The sequence below is a fragment of the Eptatretus burgeri genome, chromosome 9 (assembly GCF_056783735.1).
Source record: "Eptatretus burgeri isolate ZD-2024b chromosome 9, Ebu_testis_v1, whole genome shotgun sequence".
Lineage (NCBI taxonomy): Eukaryota > Metazoa > Chordata > Myxini > Myxiniformes > Myxinidae > Eptatretus > Eptatretus burgeri.
Window position 1 is genome coordinate 100,488,293 of NC_140969.1, and position 21,045 is coordinate 100,509,337.

The window sequence follows — 21,045 nt, forward strand, 5'->3', positions numbered from 1 at the left end:
TGTTTGTTTGTTTGTCTGTAATCACGTATAAAAAATTCTGCAGAGCACAGTTATCATCGGAAATTTTTGTAACTTCGCATATCAGAGGCCTATAGAGGTCCCTTTCAGTGTACAACATTTTGAAGGTCAAGGTCAAAGGTCAAGGTCACTTTGGCGCAAATCAGGGGAGTCGACGAAACCCTTATTTTTTCAGTAATTTTGATCGGATCGTCTTCAAACTTCATGGGAATATAGTTCATGGTCTGGCGCTCAGCTGATTAATTTTTGGTGGCGATTGGCCTTGACCTTCATGGTTAGCGCCTGAGGTCAAACATATTTGACCCCAAGGTCAAATTTTCAAGTTTTAGGAACCATATCATGTAGTACCTCAAATTGAACACCTCGATGAGTGCTTTCTAGATATGTCAAGCTTGAGACATTATGATGTCATTTGGTGACGTTATGAGGCAAATGCATATTTTTCATGGTTACTCTGTAGAACGATTCTCATCGGAATCTCTCGTAGGCAGATATTCCTCAAGGAGTCGCTCCTGGTGGATAGCAGCTCTGTTCACCTCAGTGTGACCTTAAAGAAGTCACACGTGATCACCTTTTGGCAAGATGCGGGTCACCCTGCGGGTGACATTGGTTTATTTGTTTGTTTGTTTGTCTGTCTGTCTGTCTGTTTGTTTGTCCGCACAGAACTTTCGTGTTTTTCTCCGCAACCGCTTGTCGGTTTAAGACTAAAATTTTCACCATTGGTGCGACTACTCATGTACAATGTTTTAATCATAATTATGACATCATAGGTCACGTGTTGTGGCAACAATGGTGGAAAAACAGGAAAAATTTGGACCTCAGTATCTCTGTAACCGCACAAAGCAAAAAATTGAAACTTTGTACATTGCAAGTATTAGTCATGCGGAATGAGTGTGACTTTTTTATGATGTCACAAGTCTCTTTGTTATGTCGTCATGATTGCATATGTAGGACTCAACATCCGATCAGTATGAAAATTTTTGACGGTCATCTAGGGATAAAATGGTCCACCAAACATTTTTTGATGACGTCATCGGTCATGTGATTCGGCAGCCATATTGTTTAAAAAAAAAAAATCAAAAATCAGCTTCTCTGATATGGCTGAACAGATCGAAGCAAAACTTTACACATATGCCCACCTATCCATGAGGAACAAAAGGTTCATTGGTCACATGGTTTGGCAGCCAGATTGGATTTACCCTAAAATAGTTGAAAATCATCTTCTCCAGAACAGCTGGACAGATCGAGGGGAAACTTCCCATAAATGTTCCCTGAGGCATGCTTGTACAAGGTTGTTAAGGAATAATCGATGTCACATGGTTTGGCAGCCATATTGGATTTAAGAAAGTATTAAATAATGTTTTCTCTCGAACCACTCAATCAGTCGACGTGAAACTTCACAATTGTGATCTCGTCATGATGGGGAATACATGTTTTAAATTTCAACTTGATCGGACACATGGTCTGGCAGCCAGAATTATTAAATATTTTGACGTGGGTTTTTAATTTAATTTTTATTTTTGAATAAGGATCACTTGGTTGTGCCTGGATGGGTTTGAGGGTAGAGGAGTAGTAGCTGAAATGTGAATCCTAACCAGGTTCCTCCTGATTACTTCATCTTTTCTTTTTGCTTGTTTGGGTTCCTTCTGATGACTCCAACGCAGGACTGAACCTATTTGGTCTTCTATTTGATCAGAATTGAATTTATTTTAATCCTATTCTGAATTTAATTCAATAATAAAAAAATGTCATGGGTCAGGGTCAGGTGTCCAATCAAAGTGGGGCGTCTTGGTACCCGGTCATCACTGCCAGCAGTTATAAAGTGGCAGTTCTAATTATGTCTCTTATTAATTATGTAACGTGCCAGTGCGCAAACACCACACAAAATACACAAACACAAAACAAGTCCTGGCGAGGGTCTGCAATCTCTGATTGCTCCTTTCTTTGTTAATGACCTGTCATCATGTGCATCTGTTTGTAAAATCAAAAAAAATTCTCTTATGGATCACTAACCGCTGGGAACCTATCCCCCTTTTTCCATTGAACCGCTGCCCCGACATTCGCAGATTCGACATTCACGGCATTTTCCAGGAACGTATCCCCCGCAAATGTCAGGGTCTTGCTATTTGCAAAAAAACAACACTTTTTTTGCCTCTATTATGGGTCAGTTGTCTTCTTATGTCCTTGTAATTCATACAAAAGTACATTAATGACTCCTAATATCCTTGTCCAAAATCTATTAAATGTATCAGCATCTCCTTGAGCCAGAGGCAATGTTGAACAAAAGTTGATGACATGAATGTGTGCCTGGCTATGTGGTCATATGACCGGAATTTTAGAGTGGGTTGTTTTTTTTTCTATGCAGAGTCAAGGTTCATTGAGGATCCAGAATACAAAATAGATCCTGATGTAACGGAATGACAAAAACAGTGGAAATGAGGGGTTGAGGGGGCCCACCAACAGTAAAGGGGAGAGAGGCAAATTTGGTGACCTGGAGGAAGAAAGGACATGGGGAAGAACAAAAGCAATGAAAGAGGGGATGGGGAGAAAGAGGACAAAGAGGGAGAAAGAGGAAAGGGTGTGATCAATTACTTTGGATACAGGCACAAGTTCTGAATCACGGAGATGGACGCGCTCACGAGAAAAGAACGAGAAATGAAGCAAAAAATAAACATCCACAATGGAGATGCTCGGGTCTGGGAGGATGATGGAGACAATTTGCAAATAGTGCCATTAGGCAATGTGTCGGTTTGGTGGGTTGAGATGATCGGTTTGGTCGGTTGAGACAATCGGTTTTGTGGGTTGAGATGATATAACCAGCTTCATCATCAGTCCAATGCTATGTACATGACAAACGAGCATTCCCCCGCATTTCTCATCTCATCCACGAGCTTCAACTTCTCTTAAAACAAAACAACATGGTCGCCTTGTTCTTACAATGGGCGAGATGGATTATTTGATCTCGGGCAGAATCATGGCTGCTGCAGGTTTTGTGATATGCAAACAGTCGGGTTCCAAAACTGCAAGGTATTCACATCTAATAAATTTTCATTAGTGTTGAAATTATCACTTTGATATGACCAAATCACATTTTGTGATCTCTTATTGTACTGGTACTTTCAAACTCGAGTTTTAGAGCTGCCAACATTTTATTTCTTTCTTCCAATCCATCCTTTGCCACCCACAGCCTCTATCCAAATGTGGACGAGTTTGAGGGACAAGATGCCTGCGACTCCAATGGCTGGATGTCTGTGGATGTGGACACACCGGTACTGAGCAAGCCCAGCACTCCTGGTGTCGTGGTGCAACCTGACAACTATCCCGGAACACTCATCACGCACCTGCGCCCGTGGACGCAGTATGCCATCTTTGTTCGGGCCTTTGTGTTGACGACCTCAGACGAAGGACGAGGAAACCACGGAGCAAAAAGCCGTATAATCTACGTTCGCACCAGTCAGAGTGGTGGGCACTGTTTTCTTTATGCCGATGGCATTTTTTTTCTTCAAACATTTGCTAGTCCTCATTTCCTCATTTAATTTTTGGATTATTTCAATATTTTTTAAATTACAGTATACAAAATATTGGTTCTTGGACGAGCGAGGTGACATAGGGCAAAGGGAAAAGCACTGACAGTGGTATTAAGTGGGGAAAGGTGAACGCAGCAAGCAATGAAATGACCAACAGGAAAAGAGGAAGGAGTTGGAGAGGAAACACCGTAACCTTCAAGTATGAGGAGTAGGTTTATCAGGGTAAATGGGGCAATAAATGGTTAAAGAGTAGATACGAAAGTCACGCCTTTTACTTTTCAGTTCGTAACCAAAGCGTCGTAGGAAAGCTACGCGAGATCACAATGAAAGGTTTGTATTTCCCACGCATTTAAAGTTGAGCAGCATTGTGATCACTGATCAGTCACGTGACAACATAGGCTGTTTGCATTGTGTTTGTTCAGCAGGCAACACGTGCTGCAGTAGTTGGAATTTGCATGGCAATGGCCATGATGAGACGTGCACTTGAGTAAACACAACAGTCAAAGGGCATTTCTGATTATTATTCTGAGATAGGACCCTCAGTCAGAACAGTGTGTGGCAATTAGGGGGTGGGCAGGGGAAGTGAGGAGTGGTCAAGTGTGTGTCGTAGACGCTAAAGGCAGAAACTTATGTCGATCCACATTTGGATCGATCCTTCCCCTCCTCACTATTGTGTTGATGCGGCATTAACTTAACAGCCAATCAACGCTGCAGATCTCCATCCTTGGGCAGATGCAGTGCATGCTGTTCACCCAGTGGTGGATGCACACAAGCCAGAGCACTTTAAATTTGAACACCTGCACTGATGGGCCTTTCAGCCGAATGTTACACAGCGTTAGGAGAGGAGATTGGGGCCATACTCTGCACAGGGCATTGTTGCTGCTTAAGCAGTCTCCTTGGCTATTGGGCACAATCCTGGAATGTTCGCCACTCCGACACAGGATACCAGCATGCTGGCACTCATTTTGTCGACCTCAGAAGGATGACAGGTCGAGTTAACCACACCTAGTATTAATTCAACAGCTGAGCGAGATTTGAACTCAGGACCCCAGGATCCAAATCCCGCCACCCTAACCATTAAGCGAACACCAGGCCAACAGCGTTAGATACATTGAGAATGTATCTTAGATACCTCATTAGATTGCGTTAGATACCTCATGATATACTGGAAATTGCCACCTGGTATCCTACATATACATTATGTTGTTATACTTTCATGAGGATTAAGGCATTACCAAGGAGAAACAATTAATTTTTGCTGTCTATGTTTTTTTTTTGTCCCAGCCCCAACACCCCCGCAGGATGTTGTTACAATTTCCATCTCTACAAACCATTTAATAGTTCAATGGAACCCACCTGCCAGTCCAAATGGAAATTCTACTTACTACATATTACGCTGGAAAAGACAATTCGAGGACCAGGAGCTCTTGTATATAAACTACTGTAGACCTGGTACGTGAAAACCAAGAACATCTATACAGGTATATAACAGGATTGCAAAAAGGTGTGGAGTATGAATATGTTATTATTCTATTACACAATTCAAGAGTTCCGATGTTTGAGTCCTGGCTGCAATTCTGCTGTGTAACAAGGTTGCCTTGTACGTATTAAGTATACCGATACGTCAATGCCTCAATTCAACGATTGAGCCGCCCTCTACAGATTTTCTTTGCTGTATGTTTCTCCCTCGTCTAAAACTGCTTTTGCCTTCCATCAACAAGCAAAGTATGTAACTTGTTATCATTAGATGGCACCACCTTTCAGCTCTCTCCATCCTGGCACTTCCAGTAGGGGGTGGCTCAACTTATCCGCCCTCTTTCCTACCCGAAAATGTAAACTATACATTCTCAATGTACTCCCTGAGTTCTAATTACCCCTTGCACGCGACTCGAAAAGCGGGGTTGAGCAATTAATTGGTTCACGCGTGATAGACACTGCGTCAACGGCGGTAAATTCCGGAATTTATTAATTTATTCGACTTTTACAATCTTTATTCAATTTAAATTGTATGATATGCTTGAACACTGAAAAACATGGATCACTTTCTTGGCACTTTCTAGACCCTTCCGTTTAGCAGTATTTGGACATGTTAAATACGGCGGTGAATAAGGGTGATGTATAAAACTGCTTTAATAGTGCTAAACTTCCTGATTTTTTTCTTTTTTTTTAAACAATCTTTAAAATAATATATTTTATTTAAATTTAAGTATATACCTGAACACTGCACGGGGTATCGTGTTCCGTGAACAGTTGTTTTTATGGTGGGCTTTTGATTGAAGGTGTTGCCAGGATAAAATACAATCTCTGCAATAATACAATAGGAAGAGATAAAATGTACTTATTGTAAGCCTACTTTAACATAATAATAGTTTATTCGTCGAGTGCACAACTAATATGTTCAGTCTCAAGAAATTCATCCCATGTTGAAAAATATATTGAATGCAATGCATTTTTGGCTTTGCTGATAACGGTGGGTACTCAACGACGTGAAGATAAAGACGATCACTTGGTTTTATAATGATCTATCCGCACCTTTGGTATATTATGACAAAAGCCCTAGAACGACGCACAAGCAATTCCTTTAAGCCTATTGTCCAATTGCTGAACTTCATGCAAAAAAATCAGGATAAGCTGTTGAACAACTCGCTTTCTAATGTCTTATTGAATATTTTTGCAATTCCTGCATCACTTGATTGTTGAAACCTTTTTCCTGTGAAGTTTTGTTTTGTTTTTCTGTTTTTATTTTAAAAATAATGTATGTATGTATTGAAGTTAGCTTAAAGTAGCTGAACTTATCCGTCCGTCCATCCCTCTCTTTGTCACAATTTTTTTTTTCCACTGGGACATCGTTACATTTTCTACAGGGTGGCCTGAAAGTCGTTGTACCCCTCCCTAGTAAAGCATTTTTTCTTAAACTTTTAATGTGCAGGTTTTATTGTGCAGGACTTAGCAATTAATGGTGAGAGTGGTGGGCTTGAGTCTTCGGGTCCTGAGTTGAAATTCCACTTTGTTGTTGAATTAATACCAGGTGGGGTTGACTCTGCCCGTCATCCTTCCGAGGTCGGCAAAAATGAGTACCAGCTTGCTGGTATCCTGTGTCGGAGTGGCGACCCGTCCAGGATTGTGTCCAATAGCCAAGGAGACTTCCTTAAGCAGCACCAACGCTCTTCACAGAGTATGGTCCCAATGGATGGATGTACATTGAGTAACATTGTGGTTGTTTACGATCTCATTCTATGTTTTCAAAGGTTGTCCATTGTGCGCTGTTCTCAAAGTCATTGTTTAGGGTTATCTGTAAATGTTGCACTGTATGCAGTGGAGACAGCAAGGTTGTGGCCATTTTCTGGCACAGGTAAGATAAGCCACATGGCATGTTCTTGTCTTAAACCCTTTTTTTTTGCTAATTGACTTTGCAGCTTGGCAACACTAATTAACAGTTATGTTCTTTGGAATACACTTTTTATTTGTACAGTGTCTCAGGGTTTTTATATATTAATATATTTCAAGGTGGGTCACCGAGATTTGTTTTTAGTGTTATTTGCCTGCCGCTATGAAATAAGGTGACTATAGCAACTGAAGTATGATGATAAAATAGAGGGGGTTTCAGAGGAGATCCAAGTAGGAGTGGAGGGTGTGAAGAAGCTCCTCAAAAATACAACAAGGGCACTTGGGAGAGCGAATACCTCCACCACGTACCGCCTGATCCACGAGAACATATCGGGCCCAATACATTTTTGAAATATCTTGCGGTAAAGTACTATATCGTGTTTGGCCTCATCTCTCAATGGTGAAGAATCACTTTAAAAATTAAAAAAAATTCTCGTATCCGTATCCGGATCCGGATTCGGATCTTAACCAAAATCAAATCAGTTTGTCCTTGTCAAACACCCAACTTGTGCACAAAATTTCTTCCGGATCAGTTTACAACTTTTTGAGATGTCCTGTACACAGACAGACAAGCAAACAAACAGACAGAAAGGGGTGAAAATATCACCTCCTTCACCTTCGGTGGTAATAAGATAAACTAGAAAACATCTGAAAATGCAAAGCCCGTCCACGTCCGCTTTGTACTCGAACTGAACTTGATGAAAATGACAGTTAAAAACAATTGTCCATTTTATTCATTGTGTTCTCCACAATCTCATAATAAAGGTTTATTGAAGACAGATTGGGGAAAATGTTGGCAGATGCAATTTAACCCGAACAAATGTGAGGTGCTGGGGATGGGTGGGAACAATGACAATGGAGATTACGTCTTGTAGCGTATCACACAGGAGAAGGACCTGAGAGTGGTGATAGATACGAGACGTAAGCAGACGGCACAATGCCAGGCATCTGCAGGTAAAGCAATTAGGGTTTTAGGTTGTATTCTTCTTCTTCTCCTCCTCTTCCCTTGATAAGGGGTGAGGTCCGATGGCACCAAGCTTCTGCCCTGCCACGACCACGACACCCCTCAATCTCCCTCTGTCCTCAGCCAACTCTCTCCCATCTCAACCACAGTCTAACTCTTTTCCTCCCCCTTGCTCCCTCAACCGATCCGCTCTCTTTGCCGTTCTCTCTTCCTCCATCTGCACCAAGTGTCCAGCCCATCTCAGCCGGCATTTCACCAATCTCTCCTCCAAGCTCATCTGCACACCAATCTCCTCCCTCAGTTCATCCGTCCTTCTTCTCTCCACCCTCTTCACTCCTGCAATCCTCCTGACGCAGTTGTTCTCGCAAACCTGCAGCCTCTGTTATTGACTCTCCGTCGGTGCAACCGTCTCCAGACCGTAAAGGTTGGCCGGTGCTACACACAGCATCAGAACCTTCCCTTTCAATTTTCTTCATATCTTTCTCTCTTGCATTACTCCTTCTACCCTCCTCCATGCCTTCGCACCCACCTGAATCCTCCTCCGCACCTCTGCCTTGGTTGGACTAACCATCCCGATCACTGTTCTCCCCAGATACTTGAACTTATTTCTCCGTCCGATCTCCTTCCCCTCTAACCTGATATTCATTTCTTCTCTCTGCTGCCCGAGTTTATAGCTGTGTTCGGATTCGGACTGAGGCTAAACAGCTGAGAGGCGTGTATGCATACCTCTAGTCTAGGCTATCCTGCCAGCTCTGCTTCACGAGTTATTTGCTGAACCATGAATTCCAAAAGCCCTTCACCCTTTTCAGTATCGTTTTGTTGTTGCTCAGGGTAGGTAACGGTTGAAGATGCCTCATTTATTTAAAAAATAAATAAATAAATAATGAAGAGTATTACTAAGTAATGGAAATGTGGTTACGGCAGCTACGCAGTTTACCTAACGACAGAGTTTTTAAGGTTAATGCTTGAAGGGATAAACTTGGGGGGTCTGTCACTTCAACAAACCCACCTTATAGAAGGCTTCTGTATTGGTTATCTACTTGCTAGTTAACTTGCCAGTCTGGATATCGATCTCACAGTGCAGCCGGTATCACCCGTCCTCTGTATGGCCGGCCGGCCGTTTGCTCTTTGGCCTGCTCGCTCCCTTTCGCCAACTTCCTCGCTCGCATTCCCCCGCGTTTCACTTTGATGCCCCTTGCCGGTTAAAGATCAAAAGTGTAAATTGCTGTTTCGCTTCAAGTGAAAATGCAAGAACGGGAATAGAAGGAGAACGGACAAGCGAGTCGAGTTTAAATCTTGGATGATGGAAAATTGCAATGATTTATATCCCATGACAAAATGTTTCCATTTGCCGGTAGTGACTGCCGGTAGTAGAGTTGCTTTTCTGCTTGCACGCTGAAATGCACCCACACTCGAACGTTTTGGGTAAACAGCAACGGCTTATTTTTGTAAATCGTAACAAAAAAAGATCACATGAAGGTGATCATTTTGCTTTAGATGAAAAAAAATAAATAAAAAAAACCGTCAACATTGATTTCGATACTCATCAGACGGTATTCATGAAAAGGGTTTAAGGAGCCAAATCGTCCGATTGTACGTCGACCGGAAGCTCACCGACTTGGGAGATGGCGAGGTGGTAAATAATAACGTTGTTCCCATATCGTATGTTTGCTGTTTACCCAGTAATCCAAATACGGTGTTTTTCGAACAAATTCAGTGAACAATGAATGCCCAGTGCCCGTATTTGAGCACCGACTGCCGGTGGAGTTTGGCGTCGGTCAAGCGTGACCGGTTTGCATGCCTCTCTCCCCCGGGCGTATGTCAAGACTGAGTGACTCATTGGGCACTTTTGGGAATGACTGCACGTCTGTCAGATTTAGCCATTCGACACCGGGCAGGTCCGCGGATCTTGCCGCGGTTGTAGGGATGGTTTGAGGATTTGATTGCGGTGAGAATTAGAGAAATGTGAATATGCGGCGGTTAGTTGGACAACTTCGTTACAGGTTTTTGTTTGAATGGGAATGTCTGTGTTGTTCATTTCTTTTTCACCCCATTGTGATAGACGCCTATTAAAGGTGAAAACGGATTGCAGGTTGGGAGGGAACGTTCGGACGCTTGTTGATTGGCTGCACAGTGAAGTTTCGTCGGTGGTGCTTTACTCATCTGTTGCGGTTGTTTTATGAGCTTTTCCAAAAACCCTTTTTTTGTTCCTCGTCTTCAGCATCGGATTCAATTCCTCCTGTTTTTTTTTTTTTTTTTTTTTGCGAACGGAGCAAGATGTTCTTTTTCTAATGATGTTTTTTTTGTCTTCTCGTTTTCATTCCTGCAATTCCTTGTTGGGTGTTTTCCAACTGTGCCTTTATCCCTGCGGTCGTTCTTTCAAGATCTGTTTATTAAACAATTTATATTTGTGGTCATTGTGCAAGGGGGGAAAATTAATTTTTCAGAAATCCAGACAGTTTGGCTGGCCATCAAAACGAGGAACTGGCCCGACAGAGTTTTTAACTGGCACACATACTGTAAATACAGGCATTTTATTTCTGTGCTAATGAGATAAACTGCTAACATATAAATATTTCGTATACACTGCATTTTATTTTGGCTAACTACGAGGGCGTGTTGAAAGGGAAGGCCTCCTATTGGTTTTCTCCAAAACAGGTAAACATATTCAAAACAAACAGAGACAGATGCTGATGCCAATCTTTATTCTATCATGATGCTGATTTATTTCTCAATATAATCACCACCGTGGTCAACACATTTCTACCAACATTCAAGTAGTTTTTCTGTCTCAGCCATGGCTACATGATGATGATGATGATGATGATGATGATGATGATTTTTGTGATGCGATATCAACGATAGAAATGTGTGTCCTATTGACTTAACCAGCACTTCACAGCAGCCTCTATCATTTTTGGAAGAGAATTGTTCTCCACGAAGGTATTCCTTAAATTTGGGGAAGAGATGAAAATATGATGGAGCCCAGTCGGGGTTGGCGATGATTTGTGGCTCCATTGACACTCCATTGTGGCTTTCACACTCCATTGACCGTCTCTTACACTCAGGATCATAATTGTGGACTCAATTCTCATCTACAGTCATCTCCAGTCAGTCATCCCAACTGTCACCTCCAGTCATCTCATCTCTAGTCAGTCATCCCAACTCTCACCTCCAGTCATCTCATCTCTAGTCAGTCATCCCAACTCTCACCTCCAGTCATCTCATCTCTAGTCAGTCATCCCAACTCTCATCTCCTGTTATATAATTTCCAGTCAGGCACCCCAACTCTTACCTCCAGTCATCTCATCCCCAGTCAGTCACCCCAACTCTCATCTCCAGTCATCTCATCTCTAGTCAGTCATCCCACCTCATCTCCAGTCAGTCATCGCAACTCTCACCTCCAATCATCTCATCTCCAGTCAGTCAACCCAACTCTCATCTCCTGTTATCTCATCTGCAGTCAGTCATGCCAATAATTATAATCCAAAGTCTCATCTCCAGTCATCTCATCTCCAGTCAGTCATCGCAACTTTCATCTCCAGTCATCTCATCTCCAGTCATTTATCCCAACTCTCATCTCCAGTCATCTCATCTCCAGTCAGTCATCCCAACTCTCACCTCCAGTCATCTCATCTCCAGCCATTTATCCCAACTCTCATCTCCAGTCATCTCAACTCCAGTCAGTCATCCCAACTCTCACCTCCAGTCATCTCATCTCCAGTCAGTCATCCCAACTCTCACCTCCAGTCATCTCATCTCCAGTCAGTCATCCCAACTCTCACCTCCAGTCATCTCATCTCCAGTCATTTATCCCAACTCTCATCTCCTGTTAGCTCATCTCCAGTCAGTCATCCCAACTCTCATCTCCAGTCATCTCGTCTCCACTCTTTCACACTTTACAGTACTGACAATGTCATGCTTCCCTCTGCCGTCTTGACTCACGTAGCGCTGAGGCAGCTCGTGTCAGCATCACAAAACTTCGCACCCAGTGGCAGGAATAACTATTGTGCGGACTGTGCTTTGTTTCATTCAAATATCTTCACCTGGTTTGGAGATAAAGAAAAGGAGGCATTACTTTTCAACATGTCCAACATATCTAGCACATGGGGCAGGGACGTGCCTTACTTTACGCTTGCGACTTTATCATCGTTCTCCTCTGTCATGAACACGGAATTGTCTGTAGCCACTGGCACTCAGTTTTCTTTAAACTCTCCTCTCTCCACACTAAGTCCTTTCTCCGTAGCAAGTGCCATTGCCTGGAAAATCTCAGGCCAACAAACTGTACCGTGATCTCCCCCTGGTGTGAATATCTGGCATAGAATCTCTCCCATTCAATGATGGTGATGTCGTTTGAACAATCTGACATTGTTGATGGAAACCGAGCTGGTACTTTCTCCCTCTGTTCTTCTGCACGACAAAACAAAAGTCCTGGCTTGTGTCTGACATCTATATGTCTCCTCCACTGCTATCCCCTTGTTATGATCTGAAAAAGTGATATAAAGCCAAAAAACCATATTATTATGGATGTCTTTCAGCATTATTTTAGAGGAACTTTCAGCAGAAATACAAGGATCATTACAAAAGTTTCAAACCGAGCAGGGAAGGGAAACCATAAGGGATGTGGTTTATTTCTATATCTATGGATATACCAAATTTGAACTCACTGATGCATCTCTTTTTATATTTCAGATTGCATAAACTTGGTTAACTCAGTTGAACTGCGTTGGCAAATGGAGAAACGAGCTTCATGCAGCTGTCGAGTCTGTGCGTTTTATGAAGATGGGCCCCAAATAAATTCGGTAGGAGATTGCGGGAGTGTCAGGAGAAGACGCAGCATCTTATGCCAACGGCATATATTGAAAGATGGACCACATTCTGGAAGGCCAGCTGATGCAGTGAATGAACAGAACATCGATGCGTGGAATACATCATCGTGAATGATCGATGATTGAATGAGGCATTTTTTTTTACGGGAAGTGAGAGATAATGTGGGAAGCGTTGAAACAATCACCAAGCAACAAGGAAAAAAATAAAAATAAGAACTCATCGCTCGGGATGTTCTAAAGGTCTAATGAAACACATTGTTAAAAAAAACAAAAAACAAAGAAGAAATAACAAATTGTTACTCGGGATGGAACATGGATTCTACGTTTTGATCGATATAATCCTAAAAGCTGTCCTTTCAGTCAAACTATACCAGATCTCCCTCTTCCAAAACATTGAAGTCAAAACCATCAGCATTGGTGATGGCTTCTGTTTTTGGGGGCTTGCAGAAGCTGTTATCATGTTATACCATTCGTGAAATGTTGTGGAACAATCACAAGAGAGTACATGTTTTTTGTGTGTGTTCATAGTCGAGGCTTGTGGAAGAGCGAGTACTCGTGTCCTGATCCATTTAGTGCGCATGTTGGTTCATGGAGCCTGGGTTCATTTTCTATGTGAGCCTGGTTCATGGAGCCTGGTTCATTTTCTATGTGAGCCTGGTTCATAGAGCCTGGTTCATTTTCTATGTGAGACTGGTTCACGGAGCCTGGTTCATTTTCTATGTGAGCCTGGTTCATGGAGCCTGGTTCATTTTCTATGTGAGCCTGGTTCATTTTCTATGTGAGACTGGTTCACGGAGCCTGGTTCATTTTCTATGTGAGACCGGTTCATAGAGCCTGGTTCATTTTCTATGTGAGCCTGGTTCACGGAGCCTGGTTAATTTTCTATATGAGCCTGGTTCATGGAGCCTGGGTTCATTTTCTATGTGAGCCTGGTTCATGGAGCCTGGTTCATTTTCTATATGAGCCTGGTTCATGGAGCCTGGGTTCATTTTCTATGTGAGCCTGGTTCATGGAGCCTGGTTCATGGAGCCTGGTTCATTTTCTATGTGAGCCTGGTTCATTTTCTATGTGAGACTGGTTCACGGAGCCTGGTTCATTTTCTATGTGAGACCGGTTCATAGAGCCTGGTTCATTTTCTATGTGAGCCTGGTTCACGGAGCCTGGTTAATTTTCTATATGAGCCTGGTTCATGGAGCCTGGGTTCATTTTCTATGTGAGCCTGGTTCATGGAGCCTGGTTCATTTTCTATATGAGCCTGGTTCATGGAGCCTGGGTTCATTTTCTATGTGAGCCTGGTTCATGGAGCCTGGTTAATTTTCTATGTGAGCCTGGTTCATAGAGCCTGGTTCATTTTCTATGTGAGACTGGTTCACGGAGCCTGGTTCATTTTCTATGTGAGCCTGGTTCATTTTCTATGTGAGACCGGTTCATAGAGCCTGGTTCATTTTCTATGTGAGCCTGGTTCATGGAGCTTGGTTCATTTTCTATGTGAGCCTGGTTCATGGAGCCTGGTTCATTTTCTATGTGAACCTGGTTCATTTTCTATGTGAGACCGGTTCATAGAGCCTGGTTCATTTTCTATGTGAGCCTGGTTCATTTTCTATGTGAGCCTGGTTCATGGAGCTTGGTTCATTTTCCATGTGAGCCTGGTTCATTTTCTATGTGAGACCGGTTCATAGAGCCTGGTTCATTTTCTATGTGAGCCTGGTTCATTTTCTATGTGAGCCTGGTTCATTTTCTATGTGAGACTGGTTCACGGAGCCTGGTTCATTTTCTATGTGAGACTGGTTCATGGAGCCTGGTTCATTTTCTATGTGAGACTGGTTCATGGAGCCTGGTTCATTTTCTATGTGAGACCGGTTCATAGAGCCTGGTTCATTTTCTATGTGAGCCTGGTTCATGGAGCCTGGTTCATTTTCTATATGAGCCTGGTTCATGGAGCCTGGGTTCATTTTCTATGTGAGCCTGGTTCATGGAGCCTGGTTCATTTTCTATGTGAGCCTGGTTCACGGAGCCTGGTTCATTTTCTATATGAGCCTGGTTCATGGAGCCTGGGTTCATTTTCTATGTGAGCCTGGTTCATGGAGCCTGGTTCATTTTCTATGTGAGCCTGGTTCACAGAGCCAGGTTCATTTTCTATGTGAGCCTGGTTCATAGAGCCTGGTTCATTTTCGATGTGAGCCTGGTTCATTTTCTGTATGAGCCTGGTTCACGGAGCCTGGTTCATTTTCTATGTGAGCCTGGTTCATTTTCTGTGTGAGACCGGTTCACGGAGCCTGGTTCATTTTCGATGTGAGCCTGGTTCATTTTCTATGTGAGACTGGTTCATAGAGCCTGGTTCATTTTCTATATGAGCCTGGTTCATGGAGCCTGGTTCATTTTCTATGTGAGCCTGGTTCATTTTCTATGTGAGACTGGTTCATGGAGCTTGGTTCATAGAGCCTGGTTCATTTTCGATGTGAGCCTGGTTCATTTTCTATGTGAGACTGGTTCATAGAGCCTGGTTCATTTTCGATGTGAGCCTGGTTCATAGAGCCTGGTTCATTTTCTATGTGAGACTGGTTCACGGAGCCTGGTTCATAGAGCCTGGTTCATTTTCTATGTGAGCCTGGTTCATTTTCTATGTGAGCCTGGTTCATGGAGCTTGGTTCATTTTCTATGTGAGCCTGGTTCATTTTCTGTGTGAGACCGGTTCATGGAGCCTGGTTCATTTTCTATGTGAGACTGGTTCACGGAGCCTGGTTCATTTTCGATGTGAGCCTGGTTCATTTTCTATGTGAGACTGGTTCATAGAGCCTGGTTCATTTTCGATGTGAGCCTGGTTCACGGAGCCTGGTTCATAGAGCCTGGTTCATTTTCTATGTGAGCCTGGTTCATTTTCTATGAGAGCCTGGTTCATGGAGCTTGGTTCATTTTCTATGTGAGCCTGGCTCATTTTCTATGTGAGCCTGGTTCATGGAGCCTGGTTCATTTTCCATGTGAGCCTGGTTCATAGAGCCTGGTTCATTTTCTATGTGAGACTGGTTCTTGGAGCCTGGTTAATTTTCGGTGTGAGCCTGGTTCATTTTCTATATGAGCCTGGTTCATGGAGCCTGGTTCATTTTCCATGTGAGCCTGGTTCATTTTCTATGTGAGACCGGTTCATGGAGCTTGGTTCATTTTCTATGTGAGCCTGGTTCATTTTCTATGTGAGACTGGTTCACGGAGCCTGGTTCATTTTCTATGTGAGACTGGTTCACGGAGCCTGGTTCATTTTCTATGTGAGACTGGTTCACGGAGCCTGGTTCATTTTCTATGTGAGCCTGGTTCATGGAGCCTGGTTCATTTTCTATGTGAGCCTGGTTCATTTTCTATGTGAGACTGGTTCACGGAGCCTGGTTAATTTTCTATATGAGCCTGGTTCATGGAGCCTGGGTTCATTTTCTATGTGAGCCTGGTTCATGGAGCCTGGTTCATTTTCTATATGAGCCTGGTTCATGGAGCCTGGGTTCATTTTCTATGTGAGCCTGGTTCATGGAGCCTGGTTCATGGAGCCTGGTTCATTTTCTATGTGAGACTGGTTCATTTTCTATGTGAGACTGGTTCATGGAGCCTGGTTCATTTTCTATGTGAGCCTGGTTCATTTTCTATGTGAGACTGGTTCATAGAGCCTGGTTCATTTTCTATGTGAGCCTGGTTCATGGAGCTTGGTTCATTTTCTATGTGAGCCTGGTTCATGGAGCCTGGTTCATTTTCTATGTGAGCCTGGTTCATGGAGCCCTGGTTCATTTTCTATGTGGACTGGTTCATGGAGCCTGGTTCATTTTCTATGTGAGCCTGGTTCTATGAGCCTGGTTCATTTTCTATGTGGAGCTCCTGGTTCATTTTCTATGTGAGCCTGGTTCATTGATGGAGCCTATGAGTCAATTTTCAAAGAGACTCTGGTTCCATGGAGCCTGGTTCATTTTCTATGTGAGCCTGGTCATTTTCATGTGAGACCGGTTCATTTATGTGAGCCTGGTTCATTTTCTATGTGAGCCTGGTTCATGGAGCCTGGTTCATTTTCTCTGTGAGCCTGGTTCATGGAGCTTGGTTCATTTTTCCTATGTGAGCCTGGTTCATATTTCTATGTGAGCTTGGTTCATTTTCATGGAGCCTGGGTTCATTTTCTATGTGAGCCTGGTTCATGGAGCCTGGTTCATTTTCTATGTGAGCCTGGTTCATAGAGCCTGGTTCATTTTCTATGTGAGCCTGGTTCATGGAGCCTATTTTCTCTTAGGGCCTGGTTCATGGAGCCTGGTTTCATTTTTTCTATGTGAGCCTGGTTCATTTTCTATGTGAGACCGGGGTTCATTTTCTATGTGAGCTTGGTTCATTTTCTATGAGCCTGGAGCCTGGTTCATTTTCTATGTGAGCCTGGTTCATGGAGCCTGGTTCATTTTCCATGTGAGCCTGGTTCATAGAGCCTGGTTCATTTTCTATGTGAGACTAGTCATTCACGGAGCCTGGTTCATTTTCTATGTGAGCCTGGTTCATTTTCTGTGTGAGCCTGGTTCATGGAGCCTGGTTCATTTTCTCTAGACCTGGTTCATAGGAGATCTGGTTCATTTTCTATGTGAGACCTGGTTCATTTTCTATGTGAGCCTGGTTCATTTTCTATGTGAGCCATAGAATTGGTTCATTTTCTATGTATGAGACCTGGTTCATGGAGCCTGGTTCATTTTCTATGTGAGACTGGTGAGCCTGGTTCATTTTCTATGTGAGCCTGGTTCATTTTCTATGTGAGGACTGGTTCACGGAGCCTGGTTCATTTTCTATGTGAGCCTGGTTCATTTTCTATGTGAGCCTGGTTCATGGAGCCTGGTTCATTTTCTATGTGAGCCTGGTTCACGGAGCCTGGTTCATTTTCTATGTGAGCCTGGTTCATTTTCATGTGATGTGAGCCATGGTTCATAGAGCCTGGTTCATTTTCTATGTGAGACTGGTTCATGGAGCTTGGTTCATTTTCTATGTGAGCCTGGTTCATTTTCGATGTGAGCCTGGTTCATTTTCATGTGAGCCTGGTTCATAGATAGAGCCTGGTTCATTTTCGATGTGAGCCTGGTTCACGGAGCCTGGTTCATAGAGCCTGGTTCATTTTCTATGTGATTTTCGGCCTGTCTATTTTCTATGTGAGCCTGGTTCTATGGAGCCTTGGTTCATTTTCTATGTGAGCCTGGTTCATTGGTTCATTTTCCATGTAGAGGGTTCATGGAGCCTGGTTCATTTTCTATGTGAGACTGGTTCACGGAGCCTGGTCTATTTTCATGTGGAGCCTGGTTCATAGAGCCTGGTTCTATTTTCGATGTGAGACTGGTTCACTTGGAGCCTGGTTCATTTTCTCTTCGTGTGAGCCTGGTTCATTTTCTATATGAGCCTATGTGGTTCATTTTCTATGTGAGACTGGTTCATGGAGCCTGGTTCATTTTCTATGTGAGCCTGGTTCATGGAGCCTTGGTTCATTTTCCATGTGAGCCTGGTTCTCATTTTCTATGTGAGACCTGGTTCATGGAGCCTGGTTCATTTTCTATGTGAGCCTGTCTATAGAGCCTGGTTCATTTTCATGTGAGACTGGTTCTTGGAGCCTTGGTTCATTTTCTATGTGAGCCTTGTTCATATTTCTATATGAGCTTGGTTCATGGAGCCTGGGTTCATTTTCTATGTGAGCCTGGTTCCTGGAGCCTTGGTTCATTTTGCTCTTATTCATGGAGACCTGTTCATGGAGCTCTGGTTCCATGGAGCCTGGGTTCACTATTTGAGCCTGCGTTCATGGAGCTCGGTTCATTTTCTGTGTGAGCCTTGGTTCATTTTTCTATGGAGCCTGTCTACATGGAGCCTGGTTCATTTTCTATGTGAGCCTGGTTCATTGAGCTGGTTCATTTTCTATGATTGGTTCATGGAGCCTGGTTCATTTTCTATGTGAGACTTGGTTCTATGGAGCCTGGTTCATTTTCTATGTGAGCCTGGTTCCATGGAGCCTGGTTCATTTTCTGAGCCTGGGTTCATGGAGCCTGGTTCATTTTCTGGTGTGAGCCTGGTTCATTTTCGATGTGAGCCTTGTCTATTTTCTGTATGAGCCTGGTTCATGGAGCCTGGTTAATTTTCTGTGTGAGCCTGGTTCATTTTCTATGGAGACTGGTCTTATTTTCACAGAGCCAGGTTCATTTTTCTATGTGAGACTGGTTCACGGAGCCTGGTTCTATTTTCTTAAGTAGAGCCTGGTTCATGGAGCCTGGTTCATTTTCTATGTGAGACCGGTTCATAGAGCCTGGTTCATTTTCTATGTGAGCCTGGTTCACGGAGCCTGGTTAATTTTCTATATGAGCCTGGTTCATGGAGCCTGGGTTCATTTTCTATGTGAGCCTGGTTCATGGAGCCTGGTTCATTTTCTATATGAGCCTGGTTCATGGAGCCTGGGTTCATTTTCTATGTGAGCCTGGTTCATGGAGCCTGGTTAATTTTCTATGTGAGCCTGGTTCATAGAGCCTGGTTCATTTTCTATGTGAGACTGGTTCACGGAGCCTGGTTCATTTTCTATGTGAGCCTGGTTCATTTTCTATGTGAGACCGGTTCATAGAGCCTGGTTCATTTTCTATGTGAGCCTGGTTCATGGAGCTTGGTTCATTTTCTATGTGAGCCTGGTTCATGGAGCCTGGTTCATTTTCTATGTGAGCCTGGTTCATTTTCTATGTGAGACCGGTTCATAGAGCCTGGTTCATTTTCTATGTGAGCCTGGTTCATTTTCTATGTGAGACTGGTTCATGGAGCCTGGTTCATTTTCTATGTGAGACTGGTTCATGGAGCCTGGTTCATTTTCTATGTGAGACCGGTTCATAGAGCCTGGTTCATTTTCTATGTGAGCCTGGTTCATTTTCTATGTGAGCCTGGTTCATTTTCTATGTGAGACTGGTTCACGGAGCCTGGTTCATTTTCTATGTGAGACTGGTTCATGGAGCCTGGTTCATTTTCTATGTGAGACTGGTTCATGGAGCCTGGTTCATTTTCTATGTGAGACCGGTTCATAGAGCCTGGTTCATTTTCTATGTGAGCCTGGTTCATGGAGCCTGGTTCATTTTCTATATGAGCCTGGTTCATGGAGCCTGGGTTCATTTTCTATGTGAGCCTGGTTCATGGAGCCTGGTTCATTTTCTATGTGAGCCTGGTTCACGGAGCCTGGTTAATTTTCTATATGAGCCTGGTTCATGGAGCCTGGTTAATTTTCTATATGAGCCTGGTTCATGGAGCCTGGGTTCATTTTCTATGTGAGCCTGGTTCATAGAGCCTGGTTCATTTTCTATGTGAGACTGGTTCACGGAGCCTGGTTCATTTTCTATGTGAGCCTGGTTCATTTTCTATGTGAGACCGGTTCATAGAGCCTGGTTCATTTTCTATGTGAGCCTGGTTCATGGAGCTTGGTTCATTTTCTATGTGAGCCTGGTTCATGGAGCCTGGTTCATTTTCTATGTGAGACCGGTTCATAGAGCCTGGTTCATTTTCTATGTGAGCCTGGTTCATTTTCTATGTGAGCCTGGTTCATGGAGCTTGGTTCATTTTCCATGTGAGCCTGGTTCATTTTCTATGTGAGACCGGTTCATAGAGCCTGGTTCATTTTCTATGTGAGCCTGGTTCATTTTCTATGTGAGCCTGGTTCATTTTCTATGTGAGCCTGGTTCATTTTCTATGTGAGACCGGTTCATAGAGCCTGGTTCATTTTCTATGTGAGCCTGGTTCATGGAGCCTGGTTCATTTTCTATGTGAGCCTGGTTCATGGAGCGTGGTTCATTTTATATGTGAGCCTGGTTCATGGAGCTTGGTTCATTTTCTATGTGAGCCTGGCTCATTTTCTATGTGAGCCTGGTTCATGGAGCCTGGTTCATTTTCTATGTGAGCCTGGTTCATAGAGCCTGGTTCATTTTCTATATTAGACTGGTTCATGGAGCCTGGTTCATTTTCTATGTGAGCCTGGTTCATTTTCTATGTGAGACCGGTTCATTTTCTATGTGAGCTTGGTTCATTTTCTATGTGAGCCTGGTTCATTTTCTATGTGAGCCTGGTTCATGGAGCCTGGTTCATTTTCCATGTGAGCCTGGTTCATAGAGCCTGGTTCATTTTCTATGTGAGACTGGTTCACGGAGCCTGGTTCATTTTCTATGTGAGCCTGGTTCATTTTCTGTGTGAGCCTGGTTCATGGAGCCTGGTTCATTTTCTATGTGAGACTGGTTCATTTTCTATGTGAGACCGGTTCATTTTCTATGTGAGCTTGGTTCATTTTCTATGTGAGCCTGGTTCATTTTCTATGTGA

The 21,045-nt window shown here is 43.3% G+C and overlaps 1 protein-coding gene across 5 annotated transcripts in view; it reads left to right on the top strand.

Annotated features, from left to right (window-relative positions):
* Positions 1–21,045, top strand: part of LOC147020746 (insulin-like growth factor 1 receptor) — a 252,796-nt gene that overhangs the window by 131,658 nt on the left and 100,093 nt on the right. For all 5 annotated transcript variants that reach the window (XM_085896358.1, XM_085896356.1, XM_085896357.1 and 2 more), the window contains 2 exons: positions 3,206–3,480; positions 4,830–4,997. In XM_085896358.1, coding sequence (XP_085752484.1) covers positions 3,206–3,480; positions 4,830–4,997 — 443 coding nt within the window. The remainder of the gene's footprint in view (positions 1–3,205; positions 3,481–4,829; positions 4,998–21,045) is intronic.